At 42.6% G+C, this 23,857-nt stretch overlaps 1 protein-coding gene across 3 annotated transcripts in view; it reads right to left on the bottom strand.

Annotated features, from left to right (window-relative positions):
* Positions 1-1,326: 1,326 nt before the first annotated feature.
* TCEA1 (transcription elongation factor A1) overlaps positions 1,327-23,857 on the bottom strand; it is a 38,794-nt gene continuing 16,263 nt past the window's right edge. For all 3 annotated transcript variants that reach the window (XM_020795956.3, XM_078393748.1, XM_078393747.1), the window contains 6 exons: positions 18,778-18,926; positions 9,199-9,255; positions 8,069-8,223; positions 4,968-5,114; positions 2,894-2,965; positions 1,327-2,194 (listed from right to left, as the gene is read on the bottom strand). In XM_020795956.3, coding sequence (XP_020651615.1) covers positions 2,186-2,194; positions 2,894-2,965; positions 4,968-5,114; positions 8,069-8,223; positions 9,199-9,255; positions 18,778-18,926 — 589 coding nt within the window. In that variant the 3' untranslated portion in view covers positions 1,327-2,185. The remainder of the gene's footprint in view (positions 2,195-2,893; positions 2,966-4,967; positions 5,115-8,068; positions 8,224-9,198; positions 9,256-18,777; positions 18,927-23,857) is intronic.

Consider the following 23,857-nt stretch of genomic DNA (forward strand, 5'->3'; position numbering starts at 1 on the left):
ATCTGGGTAAAATTCTAGTTACGGCCTCAAAAGTCCTACAAATGTCAATATGGTTAGTTATATGCTACAACCTTTTTTTCAGATGGATTTTACCTAGTTTGACATGCCCTCAAAATCTAAACCAAGTTTTGTATCACAGAGGGCAAGCTTCATGCTGCAAGGTGGTAAGTGCTCCAACACTGGAGGTATTCAAGAGAAACTTAGACAACCACCTAGCAGATATCTTTTGACTTGTATTCCTGCATAAAGCATGGGGTTTGACTTGATGGCCTCATAGGCCCCTAACAACTTCACTATTCCATGATTCTATGAACCCACATATGTGCACCTAATATATCTAATTATCTCATACAGCTACAAAAACTTACACAAATTGTTCCATTCAATGGAAGGTACTGGATCTCCCTTAAAGGCTCATGAATCCTTTAAAACAAAAATGAATCCAATCTGTCCATGTATCTTCTGAAGCCATAAATACAGATTTATTATTGGAATCAGATGCACAGGAACTTGGCTTGCAGTAGTGAAATATGCCAAAACCTGATATATGTGTTTTCTCACAATGCTCTATAACTGGGTACATATACAAGTAACAGAACACCCTGGCTATATGCTAGTGCTTGTGGCTTATAGCAACACAAAGTTTCAGCTAAGATTCTAAGGGAACACCAGATATTATGATCTGTAGTTACATTTGTCCAGATGGATAGTTCAGTGAGCTGAGTGCTTAGCTGCCAAGCAGAAATTGGGCATTTAATTCTCCACTGTCTCTCAGGAAAAAAAGCCTGCCTATGTAGCCTTGGGCACACCGTACATTCACAGAGCACCCCAAAAAGAGGTGGTGGTGGTGGTAAATCGATTATTAATAATCTAGAATAATTTCTTAAGTGTCAATTCAAGTTCAAGCCTTTATGATTTGAAGGCCTGGCTCAGAAAAGGCTTGGAAAAGATCTTCACATGTGGAACACAAGAGAGTTATTTCCAATGTAAACAGGAATAGATTTGCACAATATGGCCAAATATATATAAGTGGTAAACTATTATGATTTCTTCAGTATTGTTTTTTAGTCTTTAAAAGCAAAGGCTGGAATCCCATTACGTATTCATGTGACCAACTGCCGTAGATTAAGAAGTCAGTGAAAGCATTTGCTATTGCACAGAGTTACAAAGCTGGTACAAGATAGCAAATTTTTCTACCCAATTTGTTTACCTGAGACAATTTACTGCTGAAATTCAGACTGATACACTTATGCCAGTAGGCATAATTAACAGGTTTCTGACCATTGTCTGAGAAACATTCTGACAAAGCTTCACCAAAACAGGTGGTAAAAAACCAACATAATTTTATTTCTGACCTCTCGTGTTTAGAAATCAATGATTCTACATGAAAAAAGTGCTGGTCATTAAAGAATTCATATGGCCTGATATCTATATAAATTGGTAAAGCATCAAATCTTCAGCTACCATACCATTGTTTCCATTTACACTATCCACAATGAATTATGGTGTAAAGAAGAGAAAGGAAGCAAGGAAAGTAGAAAGAGTAAGGCAAACAATCTTTTAGGACATTTTTTCTAGAAGGACAGGATAATTATACATAAACTATACAATAAGTTGGAAAGATCAAAGCATGTTTTGAAAAACAAGTTTGATAATGTAATAGGAAGTTGTGCATCTTACAAAGCATAGATCTGCCAAAGCCAGCCAAAGCCAGTCAGAAATGGTTTATACAAGTTGGCTATCCACATTTAAAGTATTTTATTAAGAACAAAGGAAAACCATTGGCCAATGCACACCAAAATGGTTAAAAAGGAGTATTCTGTGAACTTCATTGTACAAGAAAATGTTTCAGTCAGATATGCCAAATACGAGATATACAACTCTTTGTTCATAAAGAAAAAAAAGCAGTTACCAAATGTCATTGATAAAAGTTTAATGTAGACTTCCTTATAAAAATGGAGTGGGGGGGAAATGAAATTACACCATACAACTGAGCATCCTGGCTCTACTGATTTAACTACAGTGATGTGCATGTCAAAAACAAAATCTAACTTCAGAGATGACTGTTTAAAAGGGCAAGGAGAAAAAGAAAACATTTTTGCAGGAAGCTAGATGCTTGACCTAGTTCTTAAAGCTAATTATAAAATCCTCTTTCATACTGGTCCAGATTTAACAATGTCTTCTTCTAGCAGAACTGTCAAAAGAAAAGAAATATTTATGAGATATACATATAGCAAAGTTTTAACTCAGTTGCAAGCAAAAACAAATGAAGATATTCTACTTATTTTCCACATACATCTTTCATCAGTTGTTAAGAATCAAGCAGAATTCTCAATACTCCTTCTAACTTTAATCATCTAATTAGGATGTTTTTAAAAAATAAAAATTCTGCAGGGTGTACTAATTTCTGCTTTTGTGAAGTTACAGATAATGATTTTACAATCAGATGTGGAACCACTAGATTCCAGCATAGTGTTTCTGAAAAATGGCTTTACTGTCGTACTAAATCCTGTTTGTGGTATTGAAAAGGAGAACATCAGCTCACTTAATGATTTCTCATAAATAATGACCTTTTCAATGCACTATTGCATCCATTTTCCAAAATAGGTCAGGTAGATGCTTCTAGGAAGCCCTTAAGCAGAGTATGAAGTCATAATATTGCCCCTGCTATTCCCCTCCTCCCTTGATAAACTATTATGAAATATTCAACTGTATTCAGCCAACATTTCACTGATCAATGTTCTGATGCCCCAGTTTTATTTTTTTTTCATATATTGGCTGCAGTACATAAACAAGCATATGATATGACAAAAACACACTCTAAGTAGATAATATAGTAAAGCTGCATTACAAGGCAGTCTATATAAAACATAATCATGACTAGTCTTTTTACCTTCCATCTGTTCCCACATTCATTACACACAACAAATGTTGTCATAGGTTCATCAGCACTTCGAGTTTGAACCTACAGAAAAAAAGGGGGAAAGCATGCATTAACAAATATTATATTGTACAACCTGTCTATGCTTTACTCCATTTTGACACAGCAATATTAGTTCAGATGTATGAGCTACTGTGTTTAAAGGATCTTAGCTGACTGTGAACTAAAATTTAACTTGGTACCACAGCTTTAATGTTGATCAACAACACATTCTGAATTAAGATGGTAGAATACAGCAAAAATACGGTTGTAGTTAGTGTGGTCCTATCTGTCCCAGCCATAATCTTGACAGTGTGTTAGAAAAAGTTAATGATACATCAAAAAAGTTACAGTGGGGTCTCGACTTACGAACTTAATCCGTATTGGAAGGTGGTTCTTAGGTCGAAAAGTTCTTAGGTCGAATCTGCATTTCCCATAGGAATGCACTGAAAACCATTTAATCTGTATCTGCTCTTTTCTGTCCATAGAAACTAATGGGAAGCTGCTATTCTGCCTTCTGCCACTCGTCGTCGTTTAGTCATGTCCGACTCTTCGTGACCCCATGGACCAGAGCACGCCAGGCCCTCCTATCTTCTACTGCCTCCCGGAGTTGTGTCAAATTCATGTTGGTTGCTTCGCAGACACTGTCCAGCCATCTCATCTTTCTTCGGTGTCAGTTCTAGAAGGTGTTGTAAATCTTCATAAAACTGTTCAATTTCAGTCTCCTCAGCAGTGGTGGTTGGTGCATAAACTTGGATTATTGTGATGTTGAAAGGTCTGCCTTTGATTTGTATTGACATCATTCTATCATTTTTGAGATTGTATCCCATTACAGCTTTTCCCACTCTTTTGTTGACTATGAGGGCCACTCCATTCCTTCTACGGGATTCTTGCCCACAGTAGTAGATATGATAATCATCTGAGCTGAATTCGCCCATTCCTGTCCATTTTAGTTCACTGATGCCCAGGATGTCGATGTTTATTCTTGTCATCTCCTGTTTGACCACCTCCAGCTTACCAAGGTTCATAGATCTTACATTCCAGGTTCCTATGCAGTATTTTTCTTTGCAGCATTGGATTTTCCTTTCACTTCCAGGCACGTCCACAGCTGAGCGTCCTTTCGGCTTTGGCCCAACCACTTCATTAGCTCTGGAGCTACGTACTTGTACTTGTCCTCCACTCTTCCTCAGTAGCATGTTGGACGCCATTCCTACTTGAGGGTCCCATCTTCCAGCATTATATCTTTTAGCCTTTTGTTTCTGATCACGGGGCATTCTTGGCAAAGATACTGGAGTGGCATTGCCAGTTCCTACTCCAGGTGGATTGCGTTTAGTCGGAACTCTCCACTATGTCCTGTCCATCTTGGGTGTCCCTCCATGGCATAGCCCATAGCTTTTCTGAGTTACTCAAGCCCCTTCGCCACGACAAGGCAGCAATCCATGAAAGGGCTTCTGCCACTAGAAGGGGATATTTTTTCTTTTTTTCCCTTAGGTTCAGGAAACGAGGAGGAAGGCAGGGAACAGTTTGCAAAGCACTTTAGAAATCTTTTTTTTCAACGAAGCCAATTTTAAATCATGTTTTAAAGCATGTTGTGCTGATTTTTTTCAGCACAAAGACACACAGGCAGGCTTTTTAGGTGCTGAGCAAGCGTCCCCAAGCCTCTTCAGAGCCAGGCCATAAGCTGACAGGCGGGGGGAGGAGGGAGCAGGAGCAGGGGAAAATCACAAAATGGCTGCCAGGCTCCCTTCTGGGTGTCAGCTTTTAGCTGTTTCCTGCTCTTTTTCCTGCTGTTTGGGGGCTACCAAGGCCTGGTAAGTGACTTTCTTTTATTTATTTTTAAGTTTCTGACCCTTCCCCCCCCCATAAGCCTCTAAGGGAAGGAGGGGGCACTTTTTTCCTGTACGTAACTCGAGGGAAGTTCGTATGTCGAGACCTTATTTCCCGTATAGGGCGGGTTCGTAAGTTGAATTGTTCGCAAGTAGGGTCGTTCGTAAGTCAAGATCCCACTGTATTAGAATTAAACACTGGGGTAATAGACTTCACATACCTGTGTGTAAGTACAATTCTTCTTCTTGCATTTGCCACATGTAAATAGATCAGTCTGGGTTCCTCCCGTTTTAGCCATTTGATGTTCCCTTATAGCTTCTTTGGTAAGATTTTTCCTCATTTCTTTCAGTTCATCACTTGCCATCTCCTGTTTAAACGCACAGGTAATCATATTGCTGTGAAACCTTTTCAATGTGTATTAATTGGAAAACCAACACAAAATTACCGTATTTTTCGCTCCATAAGACGCACCTGTCCATAAGACGCACCAATTTTTTTAGGAGAAGAAAACAGGAAAATATAATCTGTTTTCTTCGCTCCATAAGGCGCACAGACTTTCCACTCCCGTTTTGTGGGAAAAAATGCATCTTATGGTGCGAAAAATACGGTAATTAAATGGCTACCTCTTACTCATCATCTTTACTCCTGCGGTGGCAAACCCAAATTAATGCACTGAAGATAATGTACTGACTCCATAAATTAGCTTGTTCACCATAGTCTTAGATTATGAATCTGAGTTCTTATTTTTCCTCATGGAAGCGTGAAAATTTTTTATTCTCATTGCCATAAGGTTTAGTGGCAGTGTATGGGAATAATTCCCTCCTATCTGCATGGCAATCCCAAATGAGTTACTGCTGTTCTGAATGATATTTTCTTAGTACACACTTTTTTCATGTATATATTCTCTAATATCCATATTTTAATAAACTGCAATGGGAAACTATCAGAAAATATGAAGTTTCTGTATATTGAAGAATAGCTGCATTTGGACCACATATCACTCTCATTAAAATGGGAACAAATTAATTTTTTTCTGTCCCTACAGAAAGCAACTTAATATACCAGACTAAAGGCAAATTCCTAGGTTAAATCACATTGTCTGAAATCACTAATTGGGATATCACCAAATGTTGCAACCAAAAATGGACGTACTCAGAATCATCTTAAGAAAGAGGAAAACCATTTCACTACACTACAGAAAACTAAGAGGCTCACATTTTGATAATACCTGTTCTTTGGCTTGTCTAGCTGAGTATACTAAGCTGTCTACATTGACTGGAATATCAGTTTCACAAGCAGAACATTACCAAATGCAGTATTTCTGCTGTTATCCACTGCCAGTGTTATTTTCTTCACAACTATCAAGTCAATCTCTCATCACTAGGCTTGAAGGTAAAAACTGTTAATATTTCCAACATTAACACATTTGATTCCTCTGCTAACTTCTTTCATACTTGGATTTACTCTTATATACTCTTCCTCCCCCCTGCTCGCTTTTAACTGAATCTGAAGTCTTCAACCCACATCCACCACTTCTCTCCACCCCTCTGCCCCTGCTCCTCTTTACTCAAACCTGGTGTCTTTTTGTCTCCTGGAAGTACCGTATTTTTCGCTCCATAAGACGCACCTTACCACAAGACGCAACAAATTTTTAGAAGAAAACAGGAAAAAAATTGTTTTCTTCTCCAAAAAAACTGGTGAGCCTTATGGAGAGGTCCATCTTATGGAACACACCCTAGGACCCTTTGGAGGCCCACCCTACCCCCCCGGGAGTCAGAGGGGGCGAAATCGCCAGCTTCTGGGACTTGAGGCTTGGGAAGCTTCAGAAGAGTCCCAGAAGCTGGCAATTTCCTGCCTCTGGCCCAGCGCGCGCGGGGGGGGAAGGGTGAGCCTCCAAAGGGTCCTAGGGTGTGTTCCAGGACACTTTAGAGACTCACCCTGCCCCCCTCGGGGGTCAGAGGGGGCAAAATCGCCACCTTCTGGGACTCTTCAGAGGCTTCCCAAGTCTCAAAAGACTCCCAGAAACTGGCAATTTTGCTGGTGCTGGCCCGGTGCGGGGGTGGGGGGAGTGTGGCAAGGGTCCTGGGAGGCTCCCTCAGACCCTTGCCACACTCCCCCCACGGGGCCAGGGGGGTAAAATCGCCAGGTTCTGGGAGTGTTTGGAGGCTTGGGGAGCCTTCAAACACTCCCAGAAGCTGGCAATTTTGCCGGTGCTGGCCCTGTGCGGGGGGGGGAGCATGGCAAGGGTCCTGGGAGGCTCCCTCGGACCCTTGCCACACTCCCCCCACCCCCCCCATGGGGCCAGGGGGGTAAAATAACCAGCTTCTGGGAGTGTTTGGAGGCTCCCCAAGCCTCCAAACACTCCCAGAACCTGGCGATTTCGCCAGTGCTGGCCCCGTGCAGGGGTGGGAGGAGCATGGCAAGGGTCCTGGAAGGCTCCCTCAGACCCTTGCAATGCTCCCCCCCACGGGGCCAGCAGCGACGAAATTGCTGCCTTCGGTCCTACATTTTTTGGGGGGGGGGGAAGTGCGTCTTATGGAGCAAAAAATACGGTAACTCTCCAAGATTTCCACCATGAATCTTTACCAATCCTAACTGAAGAAGTCTAAGACTGAATCTCAGAACTGCCTGCATTGATATAAGGTCCTTCCCATGGCTGTGGAGATTTTAAAAACATGGAGATCTTTCTATACAGTTGATTTACCTTCTGGAAGGAACTAAATCATACATGTATGAACATCCTTTTATATTCATTTCGAAAAAGATAAATCAAAATGTTTTTGGTCTTTGAAATACATGTACAAGACTACAAACCTTTGCCTTATAAAATACTTACATGCAGGCAAAAAGATATAAACATACATACAGTGGTGCCCCGCTTAACGATTACCCTACTTGATGATGAATCCGCTTCACGACGATGTTTTTACGATCGCTATTGCAATAGCAAAACAATGTTTTAATGGGCAAAATCCGCTTTGCAACGATCAGTTCCCTGCTTCAGGAACCGATTCTTCGCATCACGACGATCAAAACAGCTGATCCTTGAGTTTTCAAAATGACCGCCGGCTGTTCAAAATGGCTCCCTGCTGTGTTCAGGACAGATTTTTCACTGCACAGGCATCAGAAAATGGCCGTCCTATGGAGACAGCGATTTCGCTGGAACTGATTATCCTCGTCAAGCGAGGCACCACTGTAATTGTTTCTAGCTACCAAGCTTATAGTATATCAAGATAATAATATCTGATCCAAAATACCCAACTCCCACAGTGTGGTACTGCACTCAAATCTTAATTTAAGAAAACAAAGTAAGTTGCTTACCTCTGCTGTCATTTTAGCAAAACTATCTGGAGGAATATTCCCACATAATACATTTTTTCTCAGATTAGGATTCTTTGTGTCTTTAAGATTTGCTATTCTGCTGCGCACTCTGTTTTTGTATTTCATGTCAGTGTTTTTTAGCTCCTGAAATATAGGTGTTTATGAGTTAAGGACAAGAGTAATATTATTGGTATAAAGTTTTTACTCTATTCCTATAGAAACATTTCCAAAAATTCACCTGACAATTCACACTTGCTTCTTCTTTTAACTGAAACCAGCATTTTAAACATACAATACTCATCTCAAGAGAGGAATCTAACTATAATGATGAATTGGAATATAAGGATACTATGGAAAAAAAGCACAAATATGGCAAGTACTGGCTATAGTACATAAAGGATGCTTCTGTCCTGTCCAATCTCTAGGTGAAATAAATGAAAACTTCAGAAGATGAGAGGTTCAGAAATTGGAATATTATATGAGAGCCAGTATGGCATGGGAAAAGATCTTCCAGCCTTTGGGACAAATAATTCATCTTGCAGAATTTGCTCACTCAGCCCACACGAGGGCCTCAGGAAGAATCTCCCTCCCCCGACCCACCTTGTCTAATGCCGCACAACCTGTAGGGATATGATTCCCTCACATACCACTTGCATTCAAATTTGTCCCAGGAGTTGGAGACAGGGATGTGTGCTTCATCTGGTTTCCAAAAGTGAAACGATTTCCTATGCCTATGGTGTAGCATGATGAACAGAGTAAACTCTGAATAAATGCTATTTGTGACTGACATACTCAATGAAACCAACTCTAATCCACCATACAGGGATATTTCAAGGACAAAATTGGGAAGTTCTATGGCATATGAAACTTCATGAAGTAAGGATGGGATACAGAAGTCTTACGATGAAGCCCATACTTCTAGAAAGTACATCCATCTTTGATAGCAACTTCTATACAACTTTTTTGCAGGCAGTGTGGTTCATCAAAATCTTTAAGAATATGTTTGATAAAGATTACAGTATATGCAATTAATCAACTGTTGGCAGCTGTGGAGCATAAGTTAAACATATTTCAAAGAGAACAAACAGCTTATTAAGCTATACAGTCTCTCATTAGACAGGAAAGGATATCCTCTTCAATCTGAGATCCCAGCTCTTCTTCATCGGCACCAATAGCAATGTAATCATCTGAAAAAGAAGTCATTTACATAACTGGTAATACTTCATATTAGAAGTAAAATTATTTAAATGTGTTTGCACAATAATGGTTGTAGGGATATGTAAAATGGCAGCATAATATATAGTATTTAAGCATGGGTATCCTCTACTGTTGCAATGGACTCCAGGAACACTAATATAATAAAAAACAACCCCAGGTATATGGATTCATGGATATAATTCTCAAATTCAGAATCACTGGTTTGGGGAAGGGGCACTTGAAAAAGTTACCTAAAATCAACTAATAACTTTAACAAGTTGCACCAAGGAACACTAAAGCTGAATAAAAAATTCAGGAATATGATGAATTAAATATGCTAATATGAAACTATAGTGAATTCACAGCAGTAAAAACTCAAGATGATTCATTTTTGTAGTACAATTCCGGAATCATGTTATATTCTTAAATATGCAATGCTGTATATATTTTATTCCTGATGTTCCACAATTTCTCATCTTACTTCCTTGGAAATGTAGACATAATTGCCGCTTCACAATAAAATCCTTTCCCACACATACTCAGAATTCAGTGGGACTTAGTGTCTGATATGTGGGTATAGGATGGCAGCTTTAATAGCCAAAATTTGATTGGCTGAAATCCTGTACCATAGATACATAGGCATAATTTAACGTATATCCATGGTAGCTAGAATGCTGCCAAGGGAAATGTGCTATCTACAGAAAACTTCTACCAGTGATCTGTTACAACTGTTGCAACAGTAACAATGGGAATTGTACAAGTGACTGAGCAATCAAATTGCATGAATCCATTGTCTCAGCATAATGGCTGGCAAATTTATTCAGGTACAACTTTACATTACAATACACAAACAGGATTTCAGCCTTAAGTTTTTACATCATTATAATGCAACTGGCATAAATTTCAGTGGTGAACTGCCAGTAGGCATAGACAAATTGTTTTTTATTGAGCTAATATCTTAACTTGTGGCAATTCAACAGAGTTTTATGCCAATTATGTTATACTACTCGGTGTAAGATTTTGGCAGGGCTGCTGAAGATATGAGTAATCCTTGGTTATCAATATTGATTCCAAAAATATTAAAATCTGAATTCACGAATGCTAAATATGCTCACTGGAACATCTGGTTACTTCAAAAAATAATTCATTTATATTCTGCAATGAAATTCATTACTACTAAATGACTAAATATACTACGAAATGACTAGATAGGTGGGGTATAAATACAATAAATAAATAGAATAAATACTTATTTTAAATTAAACTTACATTTTAAATGAATTAAAATTTAAGTAGAAAAATCATAGCATCTTAATGAAAATGTATATAAAGACTTTTAAAAACTGTATAAGTACAGTGGTGCCGCGACTTACAAACGTCCCTACTTACGACCATTTCGAGTTATGACCATCTCCAGTCACAAAATTTTGCTTCTACTTGCAACTGGAGCTTCCACTTATGAAGAGAAAAAGGCAGGGAAAAAAGGTCGGAAATTCAAATTTCTAACTGTAGGTGGCGATGAGGCTGCTTCTTTGTAGCTCTTTCGCCCCAGCAGCTAGAGAGTGTGCGTTGGAGGCTTGGGACTGCCTCACTTCTGCTTCTGAGTGAGCGTGTGTGTGTGTTTGCAGGGAGGCTTCGGGCTGCCTGGTAATGGGTTTTGAGGGGTTTGTTGGCTCCCCCATTCCGATGGGTCTTGGGGGTTTGTTTGTATTTTGCTCCCCCCCATTTCTGATGGGTCTTGGGGGGTTTGTTTGCTTTTTCCTTTGTTTTCTTTGCATTTCCGAGCTGCCCCCTTTGTTCTCTGTGCATTTCCGATCTGTTCCATTTGTTTTCTGTGCATTTCCAATGGGTCTTGCACGCTTGATTGCTTTTCTCTCCCCCCCCCTCGGCTGGAAGGGATTAATCGCGTTTCCAATTAATCTTGCCGTAATTTTTTTTTTTTTTGGTGATTTTTGTCTTTGGCCAGAACAGATTAATTGCAGTTCAATGCATTCCTATGGGAAATGGTGCTTTGTCTTACGACCATTTTGAGTTACATTCATCTTCTGGAATGGATTATGGTCATAAGTCGAGGCACCACTATAGTCATGTGACATTAAACTAAGCTGCTTCTAATTTCTTCTCACCTCAAAAATCCAGTAAATTCAGCTACTTTTCAATTTCAGCTGTGTTATGACTGTCACTGTTTGTACTGCTGCACTTTTCCTGTTGATCAACAATTTCTCATCTGAATTATTTAACTATTCTTCAGTATAATCCATCTGGACCCAGTGGCTATTTAATTTAACTTACCGAATAAACATCTTTCCCTTATCTCTCTTTACACAGTTTACTCAATCTTTCAGAGCCTCCTCCCCCTCATTTTAGGTATAGTAATATACACAGTATTTTCCACAGTGAAGACAGGTTCTTTGGACTCTTACTGTGCTTTGCCAATCTTTCACTCCTTTGCTGTTTAATGTTCTATAGCATTTCTATCTGGTTTCTTACTGCAATATACTTCATGCAAGCCCAAAGCAATTTTTGTTTGTAGAAAGTTATTTCTTAGTTGTGAAGTTATGGTATTTTCAAAGGAATTCAAAGGTTAAACTTCAGTTGCAATTACGAGCACAAAGCTGAGAAAAGTGATTTAAAAACTCACTGAAGAGTATTCTCACTATTACAGGGTTATAAAAAGCGTTCTTGCTTCCCTGACAGACCCATACTGTATGCTGTAAACAACAGGTTACCCACCTGTAATTCCAGTTCTTCGAGTGGACCTCTGTGATTCATGCCCTGGGTGATCCGTGCCTACGTGGAGCCTCATCAGAAAGTTCTAGAGCTTCTGTAGAAGCAAAAAACACATTAGAGTAAGGCCCCTCCCCCCTCGTATAAGTACCTTGGCGCCAAGGTTCCCCTTTCAGTTGTGTCAACCGCCGCTAAATTAAGTAGAATGGTGTGACAGTGGGGAGGACAAGCAGGATGTGTGAATCACAGAGGTCCACTTGAAGAACTACAATTACAGGTAGGCAACCTGTCGTTCTTCTTTGTGGCCTCTGTGAATCACACCCTGGGTGACTAAAAAGCTGTCTTACCCAGCGGCAGGGTGTCATGCCAAGGTAGAGGCTAGAACAGCATGTCCAAAGGCCACATCAGACTTTTGCCAAAGATCAAGTCTATAATGCCAGATGAAATTGGACGGCTGTGCCCAGGTGGCAGAGGTGCAGACGTCTGGAAGAGGTACGCTGTGTAGGAATGTCATAGAGGTCACCATTGCTCTGTTGGAGTGAGGGCGAATCGCCTTCAGGACTGGTTTGCATGCCAGCTGATATGCGAGGTGAATGGTTGAAGCGACTGATCTAGATATAGTTTGAGACATCACCTGGCAACCTTTAGTAGGTGGTTGGTGACTTATGAAAAGTCGAGGTGAACGCCTGAAAGGTTGGGTGCCTTGGACATAAAAGGTAAGGGCTCGCCTAACGTCTAAAGTATGAAGGATTCTTTCTTGAGTTGTGGACGGTGACAGGAAGGAGGAAGGAAGGATAAACAGCTGAGAGAGATGGAACTGAGATACGACTTTGGGAAAGAAAGAAATATTTATGGATAGTTTGACTTTGTCTGGAAAAAACTGTAAATAAGGATAGTCGGCGTAAGGCTGCTAAATCACTAGCTCATTGAGCTGAGGTGATGGTGACGAGGAAAATTGTTTTCAAGTTAAGTAGCTATAATTCAGTTGAAGCTAAAGATTCGAATGGAGCTTTAGTGAGTTGTTGCAGTACTAGTGTTAGTGACAATTGTGGGAAAGGCGAGTATCTGGGTAGATATGAGATATTCCTTTAAGAAAACGTTTCAATGTTGGATGCTTAAAGAAATCAGCTGCTGGAGAGTTAGGGGGCTGATAAGAAACTACGGCAGAGAGGTAAACTCTCAAGGAAGAGAGGGAAAGGCTGCTAGACTTGAGATGAAGCAAAAAATGTAGAACAGTAGCAAGTGATGGGTTGATAGAAGGCAATGAAAAAGCTTCAGTGAAAGATTTGAATCTGTTCCATTTATACAGGTAAGCCTTTCTAGTGGAGGGCTTCTTTCATTGACAGAGGACATTCATTAGTGAGATAGAATCCTCCACGCTGCCAGGTGCAGAACAGGTAAGTCTGGTGGAGTACTTGGACATTGCTCTGTGTGAGGAGGTGGGGCAGGCGAGGGATGTGGTGAATGTCTGATGAAGGACTGGAAACCAGGGTTGTCTCAGCCACCAAGGGGCTGTAACAATGGCATCAGGTTTGTCTTGTTGTAGGCGAACCACAGCCTTGTGGAGAAGCGGGAATGGCAGGAAAAGGTAAGTGAGGGTCTTGGGCCATCAGCCGACGAATGCATTTCCTTGAGTGTGTTTGCTAATGCGGCTCGGGAGCAATATTGTTTGCACTTCCGATGCACACAGGAGGTGAAGAGGTCAAGAGTTGGTTTGCCCCATTGTTCGCACAGGCGAAGAAAAACTGATTGGTCCAACTCCCACTCGTGAGCTGGAAAGTTGGTGCAGCTGAATAGATCGCCCAAGTCATTGTCATGGCTGGCAATGTTTAAAGCCATGAGGCAGATATGATGGGCTAGGTACCACTCCCATATGCCGACCGCTAAATAGAGGAGACTTGGAGAGTGGGTGCCACCTTGTTTCAGAATATACATCGCCGTGGTGTTGTCAGTGGCAATTTGTACCATCTTGCCAGCGAGGAGACTTCTGAAAGCTTTGCAAGCTTTTATAACCGCCAACAGTTCTAATTCACTGATGTGAAGCAATTTCTCTCTGGAAGACCACTTGGTGTGGATTTTGAGAGATCTGCAGTGAGTTCCCCAGCATGTGAGGCTGGCGTCAATGGTGACCTGTATTTGTGGTCGTGGTTGTTGGAACAGCCACCCAAGGTTGGGAGGAAAACGCCACCACTGAAGTTGGGAGGCAAGTTCTGGGGTGGCCCTTAAAAGAGTGTGAGGACGGTCTGTGAGTGGGTTGAGGAGGCCAGAAACCACGACTGAAGAGATTTCATCTTGAGATGGAAGTGCTGCACTACTGAAGTCATAGAGGCCATGGTACCTAGTACACGTTGCACAGTCAAGGTGGGTACCATAGCATGAGGGGTAAAAACTTGAAGTAATGTGAAGAGATTTTCTCTCTTGTCTGGAGGAAGAAAGGCGCGAATTTGTGTGGAATCTATGCATACGCCTATAGAATTAATAATCTTTGTAGGCTTCAAATTTGATTTTTGTTCACTGACAGCAAGACCGAGATCGCGAAGGAGGGTAAGTGTGAAGTGTCTCGTTGGACCTTGCAACAGGAATGAGCTATGAGGAGCCAATTGCTGATATATGGAAATATGAGAATTTTTTGTAAACTGAGGTAAGCAGGTACTGGTGCTATGCACTTGGTGAATACTCTTGGAGCTGTTGCAAGGCCAAACTGAAGGAATTTTCTGTGTGAAGGATGTATGGAAATATGGAAGTATGAGTCGAGATCTGTGACAAAGAACCAGTCATTTTTTGGAGTAAAGGGAGAACTGATTTGAGGGTAACCATATGGAGTTTTGTGGTAATTATGTATCTGTTTCACTCTCATAGGTCTAGGATAGGGTGAAGACCTCCGTCCTTTTTGGGTATGATGAAATAGCGAGAGAAAAACCCTTTGTTGTGTTGTGAGACGGGTTGTTAATTTGAGGAGTAAATTTCTTATTTCCTCTTGTAGGGTTGGAGATGGTGGAGTGATGATGTGTGCTGCTGGAGGAAGTTGGAAAAAATGGATGCGGTAGCAGTCGCGGATGATGGACAGTAGCCAGGCATTTGTAGTAATGGATTCCCAGACAGGTAGATGTTTCCAGAGGGTAGGATGGGTGGAGTGGTGTGCGATCTCGGTCATGGGAGCGTCAAATGTGATGTTTGGACTTGCGGTCGTTGAGCCTAGTAATGGGTTGTTGGCGGGTGTTACGGTAGCTTGGAAGCCATCTGTCCGTCATTGCTGTTGCGGCATGTCATCTGCCAATAGCATGACGGAAGGTGGGACATAAGGGGTGGAGCCAATGTATATAAGGGGAGTGAATGGGTATGAGTGCTTTAGATAGGGACCAGATAGGGACCAGATAGGGACTGGTTAGGGACCGGTTAGGGTGTTAGGGTTTGTTCCTATTGTGGAGAACTGTGCTATACAGTGAGGGTCTGTGAGAGTGTGTGTGAGTGAGTGATACTTTCTTACATTGATTGCCTTATTATTTGAGTTTTTAAAGTGATTTACCATTCCTTTTGTTGTAACCAATAAACACAAGTTTTTATTTTCAAAATCATTTATTAGTCTGAAGAGTCATTTGAGGGAATGGTTGGTGGCAGCGTGAATAAAGTGAGTGTGTGAGAGTGACGTGGCACCTCCTTTGTGACGTATGAGGAGGCTGTCACAGCGGGTTTATTTGATTTCTGAAATAGGCTGTATAAGATGTTTGCTTTGGAGGATCACATTGGAATTTTTGATATGAGTTGTAGGGTTGTCTTGACTGATTTTGTTGGCGCCATTGTTGGCAAGATGGATAAACTCCCCAATGTCTAGCTGATCTTTTCTTTTGTACGTTTTCCAAAATATAAAATCAGTCTCAGCATTAAAGAGGCCTGCCCCATCGAATGGAAGGTCTTTGATATGGGCGCGGGCATCCTCAGCCAGGCCAGCTGTCCTTAGCCAAAAGAAATGTCGTAAGGTTACTGAAGTGGCCATTGACTTTGCTGTGGCATCTACCATGTCCCTAGCAGAAAGCATCTGTTGTTTGGCAACGGAAAGACCTTCTTGTTGAAATGTTTGGGTGAGTACTTTATCTTCTGACAAAGATTGGCATATTGTCCCAAAGGAAACGATATGTACCCATGGCTCCCTGGTAGTTAGCAACATGCATGGTGAATGCTGCTGATGAATAAAGCCATCTTCCTAGTGAGTCAATTATTCTACTGTCTTTATTTGGTGGTATGAGGGTCTGTCGAGATGTGGATTGTGAGGCTTTGACAAAAATAGTTTGGAGTTGGTTGTTTTTGAAGAAACAGAGCTCCAGGATCATGGACTCTATAGAGGATATTAATTTGTTTAGACATGGTATGGGGAGAGGCTGGTTTTGTCTAGGATCATTGAGCGCTGCTAAGTAGAGATGGAAGCATCAAGATGTGTACTGGAGTAGTTGTATCTTTAGAGACTGGGTTGTATGAATGATCAGCTGGTTCTGTCGAAGGACAGTGAATTTGGAGATTGAGATACTTAGCCATATAGATCATAAATTGGAAGGACGGTGGATTTGGAGATTGAGAGACTTAGCCATACAGATCATAAGTTGGGTATTAAGTTCAGAAGTCTTCTGCTGGTGATGGTGGGTTGGCATCAACAAGGTCAGAATCTGATGAGGTAACTAATACTGATGACATCTGAGGTCTGGATCCGTGATTGGAATAATTGGGATCACGTCTGGAGTCGACAGATTGTCGATCGACTTCGGTGTTGATAGGTTGAGTGTCATAGTATTGACGTTTGTGGCTCGATGTCGATGAAGGCATGGGCATTTGTCACTGTCGAGAATTTTCAATATTGAGAGATGTCATCTGAGTGTCCATGGATATTGTTTGATATGGCTGAACGTCGGTGATGAACCCAGGGTCATAGTGACGTCGAGTTCGATGGCTTGGTTCTATCGGGTGACGGAAATCGTGCATCAATAGAGGGATAGAACAAGTGTCCATTGATGAGGATAGATATCAAGGATCATTAATATCAGAGCCTCTCGGTGATGTTGAAATGGAGGTTGTTGACGAGCTTGTAAAGCAGTGGAATATATAGACGCTGGAGATGCCAAGCGAGAGGAATGATTTCCCTCATCTGGATTAGCAGGAAAATATCAGGAAGCTGGAGCTGTAGAAGCCTCATGTGTAGAAGGAAATTGCTCAACTGTACTGGGTCTTTTAGGTGCCAGGTAGGGAGCAGGTTGGAGTTGATGTGGATCACGGTGATATGGCCATTTCGACACCGATGCCTGTTGAGATCAAGGCCCACCATGAGAAGGTATGGCCGAGCTGGATAGAGCAACTGGCTGATTGGCGGTTGCGGTTTGTTCGGTCGAGGCAAATGGCAATCCGGTGAGAGTACTGAATGCGGGTCTGAGCTACATGTGATGAAATAAATGGCTCCAGTGACTGTTGGGGCCGATGTCTCTGAGGTCGTAGTAGACTATCAGATCTTACCGAATAAGGTATGGTCTATAGTTGTTGTTCAGAGTTAACCCTGTCAGTTGAAGCAACTATGGAAGGGTTGCTCGAAAGAACAATGTTGAGGACTGGGAGGAGATGTTATGGAGGAGAAGATGTTAATTGATCAACGCTGTCATCCCATTCCAGTGATTGGGAGCAGGGTTGTTGAGAGAGGATTCCGTCATCGTCAGAAAGCGAACCAACAGAGATTGATTCGGCGATTTGATGAGGCTGCTGAGAAATGACTGCAGCTTTAGATTTATGCTGTTTAAGTCTTTTAGGAGGAGAAGGCTCTGGAACTGAAAAGGCTTTAGTGGACACTTGACGTTTAGTGGAAGGCTTCGATATCAAGGATTTTGGTATCGAGTGCTTCGATTTATGAGTTTTTGAAGTTTTAGACAAAGTGGACGGAGTATTGGAGTGGGATGGTGTGGTCAATGGACGTTGTTTTGAGGCTTCAGAAAGAGCCTTGTCCATTGCTTTGGTTTGTGAGGTGGCCTTACAAGGAAGTTTGGCCATTTTGGTTGGCTGAAGGGATTGTTCTCAAAGATGGAGTTTTAATCTGGATAAGTTCTTACAATGCTGGCAGGAGGACATCTGGTGTGCTTCTCCCAAAAAAAAAAAAAAAAAAAAAGACACTTGGTGTGGCCGTTGGAAAGTGGTATTTTGTTATCACAGACCATGCTGTGTTTAAACGGGCCCACAGGGGCCATGAATAGAAAATAATTTGAGGAGAAAAAACAATGATGGGGGGTGTGTGCTGTGGCCAGACAAAAAGCGAATTAGAAAAGAAAAAAATCTCTGATGATAATGAATTTGATCTAAAAGTTTAATGGAAAAAAGATTAATAACAGGAAGGAATCAAGAATAAACTCTCTCTTTTACTCACAGAAGCAGAACTATGAGGCTCTCGACACGGCGGTTGAAAACTGAAAGGGGAAAATTGGTGTCAAGGTACTTATACGAGGGGGGAGGGGCCTTATTCTAATGGGTTTTTTTGCTATCGCAGAATCTCTAGAACTTTCCGATGAGGCTCCGCACAGGCACGGATCACCCAAGGTGTGATTCACAGAGGCCACGAAGAAACAAAGTTACATAATTCATTTGAGAAGTTGAACCTAACAAATGACTTGTTGTTTCTATAACAACATTATATTATAATAGTATTAACAATACAATTATAACTGTGTTTTATTAATACAAAAATTCTAATTAGCATTAAATATCATAAGAGAGAGGAAAATGAACAGAACAAAAGACAAACATTGTAATAGAAGACTTACCTCCTGTTCTGAGAGCTGCTGCCAACATTTCTCTACATTTCATACGTACAGAATCAGATGTGCTTGGAGCTCGAGGAAAAGAAGAGATCAATGTTTCTGATGGAGCACTAACTTCTTCTTTTCTATTGTTTGAGTTGCTACTGGAACTGCTAAAAGGAATAACAACAACAGAAAAGGTGTCAGAAAATGAGGAAGTCAAGATCTTGTGGGATTTCTGGATCCAAATGGATAGACACCTTAAATATAGACACCAGACACAGTAGAAATAGAACAAAGAAAAGTCTGGATCATTGACATCACTGACATTCCAGGAGATGCCAGAATTGAAAATAAAGAATTGGATGAACGAACAAACTACAGAGACCTGGCAATCGAAACATCTTGTTTGTGGATGAAACACATTTCAATGGTCCCTGTAGTCACTGGGGCTTTGGGAATATTATCAAGAAATTTCACACAGTATTAGAAGCAGTTACAGATCTCAGAAATCACACCATCAGAGCTACAAAAAACTACAATATTAGGAACAACATACATACTGCAGTGATAATTAACAGATACGTAGGTTGGTTGTTGTAGGTTTTTCAGGCTGTTTGGCCATGTTCTGAAGGTTTCTCTTCCTAACGTTTCGCCAGTCTCTGAGGCTGGCATCTTCAGAGGATAGGAGTCAGAACTCTGTGTTCTGATCAAGTGTGTGGGATAGCTTTGTATTTGTAGCTGTGGGATCAGCTATTTGTCCTTTTCAGGAGATTGCGTCATTATGGTGATCAGGGTGTTTTTTGTTATGGGTGTATTATTGTGATGGGGGGGAGATGGTCTGCCACTGTGACTGACGGGCGTCGTTAGCCAGTCTTTTGTGTGCAGTGATCACTGGTCCTTGTGACTGGGTAGAGTTCACTGACCTTTTGCAGGCTGGGGTTCAAATCCCAGGTAGCCGGCTCAAGGTTGACTCAGCCTTCTATCCTTCCTAGGTTGGTAAAATGAGTACCTAGCTCGCTGGGGGGGGGGGGCAATGCATAGCCTGCATAATTAAAAGCAAAGCAAAAGCAAAGCGTGCTGCTTATGTACCACCCCATAGTGCTTCAAGCTCTCTCTGGGCGGTTTACAATGTGCAGGCTACACATTGCCTCCCCAGCAAGCTGGGTACTCATTTTACCGACCTCAGAAGGATAGAAGGCTGAGTCAACCTTGAGCCGCTACCTGGGATTGAACCCCAGGTTGTGAGTACAATTTTGGCTGCAATACAGTGGTTTAACCACTGCACCACGAGGCTCTTATGCCTCTTATACCGCACTATGCGGTATATAAGCAGCACACTTTGCTTTTGCTTTTACTGGGAGCCAGATTGTAGAACACCCTGATCACCATAATCACCCAATATCCTGAAAACTTGTATGTGTTGTATAATACTAGTATATGTTTTTAGTTTAGATTCACTGTGCTTGGTGTTTTTGAATAACAATAATAGTAACAGATAAAAAAATACCCAGAGGAAGCAAGTCCGGATAGTAAATGTGGCAGTGCCTGGTGATACTAGAATGAAAGACAAGGAATTTGAAAAGTTTGCCAAATATGAGTATTGACAGACTGAGACTGAATGATTATAGCAAAAGAAAACTGGGACTGTTCTGGTTGCAACTGGTGCTTTATGTGCAAAAGACCTAGAAAACCATCTTTGTAGTCCAGGTGTAACTGAGATCACAAGTGCAGTCTTCGCAAGTGCAGAAGACTGGCTCGCTTGGAACAGCATATATTTTAAGGAAATGCTTATGAATACCCTTGGTTCCTGAGAATGATTCAATATTCAAACAACTATATCCAGCCACCATTGCATGGCCTATGTATAATGGATAATAAATATTTTTTTATTTAAATGTAGTTTTTATCTACAGGTATTTGTATTTTTCTAAAAAAGACTGTAAGCTGCCCTGAGCACTGTTTTTAGTGAAAAGGTGGGATATAAATGTAATTTAAAAATGGACAGATTGCTAGACAATTTTACTGTGTTCTATAATCTTATTTATTTATTAGATTTATATACCGCCTATCTAGATCATGTCTACTCTAGGCAGTTTACATATAACATAAAAATAAAATCCAGACTGACTACAGAGTCCAAGATGGGAAAGGAAGAAAAGAAGAAAAAGAATGAGAAAAAAGAAAAGGGAGATAGGTAATTTATTTTATTTATTTTATTTATTTATTTAATTTATATGCCGCCCACTCTACCCAAAGGTCCCTGGGCGGCTCACAACAATTAAAATTAAATGCAATAAAATAAAATAATTAAAATACAGTTAAAATACAATTAAAATACAATTAAAAATACAATTAAAATTGCCATCATTAAGACCCACAGTTAATGTTATTTCAATTAAAAGCCTTCTGGAACAGGAAGGTTTTGACCTGGCGTCGAAATATCATCAGTGTCGGCGCCAGGCGAATTTCAGTTGGGAGGGCGTTCCATAGTCTGGGGGCAGCTGCCGAGAAGGCCCTTTGTCTACAAGCCATCCCTCTTACCTCCTTGAGGGATGGCTCTTTCAAAAGGGCCCCCTGGCTAGATCTTAACAGCCTGGTAGGCTCATATGGAAGGAGGCGGTCCTTCAAGTATCCAGGGCCCAAGCCGTTTAGGGCTTTATATGTCAAAACAAGCACTTTGAATTGGGCCCGGACAGCAACTGGTAACCAGTGTAAATTATACAGAATCGGCTTGATGTGCTCTCTGGCGGCCCCACCACTCACCAGCCGCGCAGCTCGATTCTGGACCAGTTGCAGTCGCCGGACCGTCTTCAAAGGCAGCCCCACGTAGAGCGCATTGCAATAATCAATACGAGATGTTACCAGTGCATGTGTAACTGTCATGAGACTCCGCTCGTCCAGGTAGGGCCGTAGCTGGTATAGTTTCCGCAGCTGGAGGAAGGCGCCCCTGGCCACCGAGTCCACCTGGGCTTCCAGTGTTAGACTGGGGTCCAGGAGCACCCCCAAGCTGCGGACCCTGTCCCTTAGGGGGAGTGTAACCCCATTCAGGACAGGGAAGTGGCCCTCCAACCTGTCCGGCGAAGCACCCACTAACAGCACTTCCGTCTTGTCTGGATTGAGTTTCAATTTATTAACCCTCATCCAGTCCATTATCAGGTCCAGACACGAGTTCAGCACAGAAACCGCCTCACCTGGATTGGTGGAAAACGAGAGGTAGAGCTGAGTGTCGTCAGCATATTGCTGACTCCTCAGCCCAAACCTCCTGATGACCTCTCCCAGCGGTTTCATGTAGATGTTAAACAGCATGGGGGACAGTATCGAGCCCTGAGGAACCCCATGACATAACTGCCATGGGGCAGAGCAACTGTCCCCCAGCACCACCCTCTGGATACGGTCAGCTAGGAAGGAGCGGAACCACCGTAAAACAGTGCCCCCAACTCCTAACCCAGCCAGCCTATCCAGAAGGACACCATGGTCGATGGTGTCGAAAGCCGCTGAGAGGTCCAGGAGTATCAACAGGGTCACACTCCCCCTGTCTCTCTCCCGGCAAAGGTCATCATACAGGGCGACCAAGGCTGTCTCTGTACTAAAACCCGGCCTGAAACCCGATTGAAATGGATCCAGAAAATCCGTTTCATCCAGCAGCGCCTGGAGTTGCCCGGCCACAACCCGCTCCAACACCTTGCCCAAATAAGGGAGGTTCGCCACTGGTCGGTAATTAATCACCAGCCTTGGATCCAGGTTAGGCTTTTTAAGGAGTGGTCGAATTACCGCCTCTTTCAAGGCGGTAGGGACCACTCCCTCTCTCAGAGAGGCGTTCACGGCCTCCTGGACCCAAGTGCGAACCCCCCTGGCAGATCTTCCAATTAGCCAAGATGGGCAAGGGTCGAGCGGAGTTGTGGTAGAACGGACAGATCCAAGCACCCTGTCCACATCCTCGGGTCTCAACAATTGAAACTCATCCATTAAAGTTTGACCTAAGCACGGCCCACTGGACACATCTTCCGATTTTGCAGTAACAGTGGAGTCCAGCCCACTGCGAATCTGGGCGATTTTTTCCTCAAAATGAATAGCAAACTCATCACAGCGAGCTGATGAGCAGTCCGGGACCTCCACCGGGTTTCCCGGTTGAAGAAGATCCCGGACCACCCGAAACAGCTCTGCTGGACGACATTCTGAGGAAGCAATACGGCTGGAGAAATATTGCCGTTTCGCCAGCCGTATTGCCACGAAATAGGCCCGATAATGGGCTCTAAGTCGTGTTCGATCGGATTCCCAGCGGGACTTCCTCCACCTGCGCTCTAGCCGTCTCCCCTCTTGCTTCATCGCCCGCAGTTCAGAAGTATACCAGGGAGCTGTCTGGGCTCGGCGAGCAGGGAGAGGGCGCTTAGGCGCAATCGTGTCAACCGCCCGGGTCATCTCCCTATTCCATAGGGTGACCTGAGCTTCGACAGGAGCGCCAACCATATCAGACGGATACTCCCCCAGAGCATTCAGGAAACCATCCGGATCCATTAGTCTCCGGGGGCGGATCATCTTAATCGATCCCCCACCCTTGCAGAGGGAAGAAGAAGCTAATAGACTAAATTTGACCAGGAAGTGGTCTGACCATGACAATGGGGTCACGACCAGCCCCTCCACATCCAAACCACCACCTTCCAGTCCCGTTGTGAAAACCAGGTCCAAGGTGTGGCCCTTCTCATGTGTCGGGCCGATGACACATTGAGACAGCCCCATGGTTGTCATGGCGGCCATGAAGTCCTGAGCTGCCCCAGTCAAGGCAGCCTCAGCATGGATGTTGAGGTCCCCCAGCACCAGCAGCCTGGGAGTCCTCAACACCAGGTCCGAGACTGCCTCCGTCAGCTCAGGTAGGGAGACTGTTGGTACGCAGCAGGGTGGGCGGTACACCAACAGAATCCCTAATCTGTCTCGTGAGCCCAACACACAATACAGGCCCTCAAGACCTCCTCTCAAAGGGATAGGAAGCCTGGTCAAGGAGATAGAACTCCTATAGACTATAGCAACTCCCCCTCCCCGACCCTCTGAGCGACACTGGTGCTGGACTGAGTACCCAGGAGGACACAGCTGGGAGAGGGGGACA

This window comes from Pogona vitticeps, chromosome 4, assembly GCF_051106095.1.
Source record: "Pogona vitticeps strain Pit_001003342236 chromosome 4, PviZW2.1, whole genome shotgun sequence".
NCBI classification, from domain to species: Eukaryota; Metazoa; Chordata; class Lepidosauria; order Squamata; family Agamidae; genus Pogona; species Pogona vitticeps.